Source organism: Odontomachus brunneus, unplaced genomic scaffold, assembly GCF_010583005.1.
Source record: "Odontomachus brunneus isolate Ranch 3 - 2012 unplaced genomic scaffold, Obru_v1 Obru_scaffold_507, whole genome shotgun sequence".
Classification (NCBI taxonomy): Eukaryota; Metazoa; Arthropoda; class Insecta; order Hymenoptera; family Formicidae; genus Odontomachus; species Odontomachus brunneus.
Genome location: NW_022639957.1, coordinates 8699 through 13621, shown reverse-complemented (window position 1 = coordinate 13621; position 4923 = coordinate 8699). Strand labels below are relative to the sequence as shown.

Below are 4923 nucleotides of genomic sequence, written 5' to 3'. Positions count from 1 at the left end.
TAAGTATTCATGTAAGATCTCGCTCTTATGCATCACAATGTAGCATTTTTGTGCTAACACACCAATTTGTGGTCAACTAATGTGCTGATACATCAATGTGAGGATGCGGTTGACTGTATGTGACACATATGATGTTACTATTACGTTAGGCTGATTTTGCACATTTGCCATCCTCTCCTAACGAGACATATTTGTTACAAAGAGATAGCGATGAACCATATAAAAGTCACCCAGGAGTCACCAGCAAATAGTTCAAGTTTGAATTGCGAGTTACAATGTTCTACACAGTAGAATACTGTAGATGTCAACCCGAGGAGATGGTTTGGCTATCAAACCCTTCACGTAAGTTTTTAATAAATTGTATTATAATAATAATAATGATAACCTTGATTATTTATATTTTTTAAATAAGAATTGACTCAATTTTAGCAATGTTCGAGGAAGACCAAAATATGACCAGAATATACATGGAGTGGTTGAGAGAAATTTTACGTAAGTTTACGTGCAAATTTCATGTTTCTGTATAGAACATAAACTTTAAAATTAATCTTTAAATATGATTTTAGATGATCATGACGCATATGATCCTGAATCATCCGACGGCGATGAGAATGAGATAGATGTACAGTCGACCAATGGTAAGAGAGAGCAGACAATATTTTTTACAATTTGACATCAAATTTTCGATTTTTCTGTGCAGAAAAGCGTTAAAATTAATTTTTAAATTTGATTTCAGAAAATATAGAAGCTATCGACATATCCTCATCTGAGGAGGAGGAGGAGGACGACATTGATATCGCCGACTTCGATGAGGAGGAGGAGGATAATATAGAAATAATAGATATCGCCGATAGCGAAGAGGAAGGCGTAATTATAATAAATTAAATTAGAGTAATAATTATAAATAAAATTATAATAATTACTATTATTATATATTATTATGTATTAAATGTAGCATTATAATAAAAATTTATTATACATATATTTAAATTACAAAAATTCATATTACATTCCAATCGTTTTCCATAATTTATCCGGCTACGATTCACATTTTATCATCAAGGAAATAGCAAATGCATTTGAAGGTTCAATCGATGTGCTACCGATAACAAAAGAAAAATACATTTCGTTTACAAAGAATGTTCAAGATACGGCAGATAAATACAAAAATGTTGTAAAATTGCGTTTCATCGATTCGTGCAAATTTCTCAGCAGTAGTCTCGATAAATTGGCATGCTTTCTCACTAAAGACAAGTTGAAAATTGTACGTTCGGAATTTCCAAAATTATCCGTCGAAGAATTTAATTTATTGACGCGAAAGGGTGTCTTTCCATACGAATACGTGGATTGCGTGGACAAGCTGCAGAACACATGTTTACCGCCGCGAGAATCGTTTTACAGTTCGTTGACGGGTGATACAGTATCCGAGAGCGATTACGCGCACGCCGCGGAGATCTGGAAGCGGTTCTCCACTCGAACCTTGGGCGAATACAGCGACTTGTATTTAAAGACTGATGTCTTGTTATTGGCAGATATTTTTGAAAATTTCCGCGACAGCTGCATCACAAGTTATGGACTCGATCCCGCGCATTATTATACTCTGCCTGGATTTACGTGGGATGCAATGTTGAAACATACCGGTATAAATTTCGAACTGCTCACCGATATTGATATGATCATGTTCATCGAACGCGGTATACGCGGTGGCCTGAGTCAATGTTCGGATAGATACGCACACGCCAATAACAAGTACATGCAGTCTTACGACGCGTCGAAACCATCGTCGTACTTAATGTACTTTGACGTAAATAATTTGTATGGATGGGCAATGTGTCAACCATTGCCTTACGCCGAGTTTCGATGGATCGACAACGTGTCAAACTTTGACGTATTCTCAGTCGCTGACGATTCGCCCACAGGATACATTCTCGAGGTCGACTTGGAGTATCCGCAAAATTTGCACGATGTGCACACTGACCTACCGTTTTGTCCTATGCGCGATAAGCCACCCGGCAAGCGTCAGGAGAAACTTCTCGCGACGTTATACGATAAGCAGCGTTATATTATCCACTACCGCAACCTGCAGCAGTGCACGCGCCACGGTCTTCGTATTACAAAGATTCACCGCGTGCTCCAATTCGCTCAATCTCCCTGGCTCCGCAGTTATATCGAATTAAACACGCAATTTAGAACGCGTGCAACTAATGATTTTGAGAAAAATTTGTACAAATTGATGAACAATGCGGTATTCGGCAAAACGATGGAAAATATTCGAAATCATGTCGATGTAAAACTAGTAACACATTGGGACGGTAGATACGGTGCAGAGGCAATGATCGCAAAACCAAATTTTCACAGTAGAAGTGTATTTTCGGAAAACTTAATCGCCATTGAATTGCGCAAACTCGAGGTGAAATTCAACAAGCCAATCTACGTGGGTATGTGCATACTCGACATATCAAAGGTTTGCTTGTATGAATTTCATCACGAGTACATGTATCCTCTGTATCGTGACAAATGTAAAATAATGTATACTGACACAGACAGTCTCATTTACAACATCGAATGCGATGATGTATATGAGCACATGAAACGTGATATTGCAAGGTTTGATACGAGCGATTATCCTACTGACAACGCGTACGATATACCGCTTGTAAATAAGAAGGTGCCTGGTTTAATGAAAGATGAAAACAACGGAGCGATCATGACGGAATTTATCGGACTTAGGGCAAAGATGTACGCTTTGCGAGTGGATGGCAAGAAAGACACGAAAAAGGTCAAAGGTGTCAAGAGTAATGTTGTAGCGCGAACGATATCTTTCGATGATTACGTACAGTGTTTGCGAGAGGAGATCGAAACGACTCGTCGTCAATCGTGCATACGATCAAAATTGCATGAAGTGTACACAGTGTCTGAGACGAAAATTGCTCTAAGTCCGTACGATGACAAACGGTATATCGTACCCGATTCGACTGAAACGTTACCATGGGGGCATTATAAAATACCATTATAAATAGAATATAAATCGTATATTTTAAATAGAATATATTTTATGTATTACATATGTATAATAATTTTATGTGTAAATAGAATATAATTTATGTATTACATATAATAATTTTGTAAATAGAATATATTTTATGTATTACATACAATAAACAGTTATTTTTACAACACATTATCCTTATGTATCCATGAGTTGCATGATTTATCGAATCCCAACCATTTTACATAAACCTTATCATCTTTTCTGCACAACACTTTTTCCACCAAGTACACGTTTGGATTGGCAACACGATGCAGTTCGTACTCGTAGAAACCTCCGACTATAGGCTGTCCGCGAGAATCTTCGAGCAGATAAGTCACAGGATTGGTCGCCTGCACCTTGACGATCTTAAACACCTCAGTAGTCCAATTGGGCGTGTAGCCTTTAGCAAAGACAGTCTTGAACTTGCTCACGCGCACCGGATCATCCACTTTGAATCTCGCTGGAGCTGCAATCTTTACGTTGCTGTAGACCGTATCGAGGAGTTTTTTAGCGATCGTAGGGGTCACATCGACAGGACGCATTCCGATGGTCCGGTGCTTGCGCTCGTTGTACTGCAACACGAGATGTGGTAGCGAGTCGATCCATCTGTACGTTCCTTGTAATGTAAACATTTTCCACATGTCATTCTTCAGCGTACGATTGAATCGTTCCACGACGGAAGCCTTCATAACTGAATACGTCGAATAGTGATTGATGTTGTGTTTCTTCGTGAGTCTCTGCACATCGGTATTGTAAAATTCCTTCCCCCGGTCTGTTTGCAAATTTGTTGGACATCTTCCGCTGTCTCGAATTATCTTGCCGAACGCCTCGACCATCTCCTTTCCGCTCTTAGTCTTTAGCGGCATGACCCAAGCATGCTTGCTCAGCACATCGATAACGGTGAGTATGTAGTGGTAGCCACTGTTGAGCCGCGAATACGGACGCATCTCCACTACATCGGCCTGCCACAGATCATCGTATCCACGCACAATGACGCGTCTACGAGGAAAATGTCTTCTCGCAGGAGCATGCAACTCCTCCACCAACCGTTGCTTTTCGGGGCTGTGTTGTTTCCCGTCTCCACCAGTTTTCCGCATGTTTGATCGCCTCATCACGAATGACGAAACTGCGAGCGCATCGTTTTAAATTCCATCTATTCAACGCGCTGCAAACACTTTCTCCCATATGGCACGTGTTTCAGCATGAAGTCTGATCAGGTTTTTTTCAAATTCCTCCTGTTTCTTTTCAAATTCTTGCTGTTGCTCTCTCAATGCAGCGAGACCTCTTTCCACGTAGAGTCTATTGACGGCGTCACTGTCGGCTTCCGGTTGCGCTACGCGTCGTATCTTGCGCGACCTCGCATCAAAGTCGGAGGCGACCATGCACAAAGTGTTATCGCGTACGTAATTTCTGAGTACTCCTCTCCACGTGTAATAGTCCATCGTCGGCGGTCCTCTCTTTTGGAGCGAAACACCAAATTTATTGATCGACATTTCGATGCAAACAACGCGCATCATCGATGTGCGATTCAATTTATAACAAGGCCCGCCTCGCGAAGTTCCTCGATAATGGATAAAATTTCATTACCGTGAGCGTTATTGCCAGCTTGTCGAGAGGCTTCCAGCAATCGCAGACGATTCACCAGCTCGTTGGGATCGTCCCAGTGAACATAGTCGATCGCATTATCATTCAATATCATAGTACGCTGTGTGGCTAAACCTCTGCCCGCCATGTTGGTCGATGTACCAATCATTAGGGGTGCAATTATGTTTTTGTATTTGTATCCCCTGTTACTCAATATGGGTTGTAGCGCATTGTGATTGCGTCTGTGAGCATTCGTCGCCAGTAATATACTTTTGTATTTTATATCGCCAGTAATATACTTTTGTATT

General features: G+C 40.5%; 1 protein-coding gene across 1 annotated transcript; it reads left to right on the top strand.

Annotated features, from left to right (window-relative positions):
• Positions 1–231: 231 nt before the first annotated feature.
• Positions 232–867, top strand: LOC116853730 (nucleolar transcription factor 1-like; the record flags this gene model as incomplete). The annotated part of the gene is made up of 4 exons (XM_032834908.1): positions 232–342; positions 430–492; positions 567–638; positions 737–867. Coding segments are annotated over exons 1-4 (333 nt in total), but the record flags the coding sequence as incomplete, so codon positions are not given.
• Positions 868–4923: the final 4056 nt, after the last annotated feature.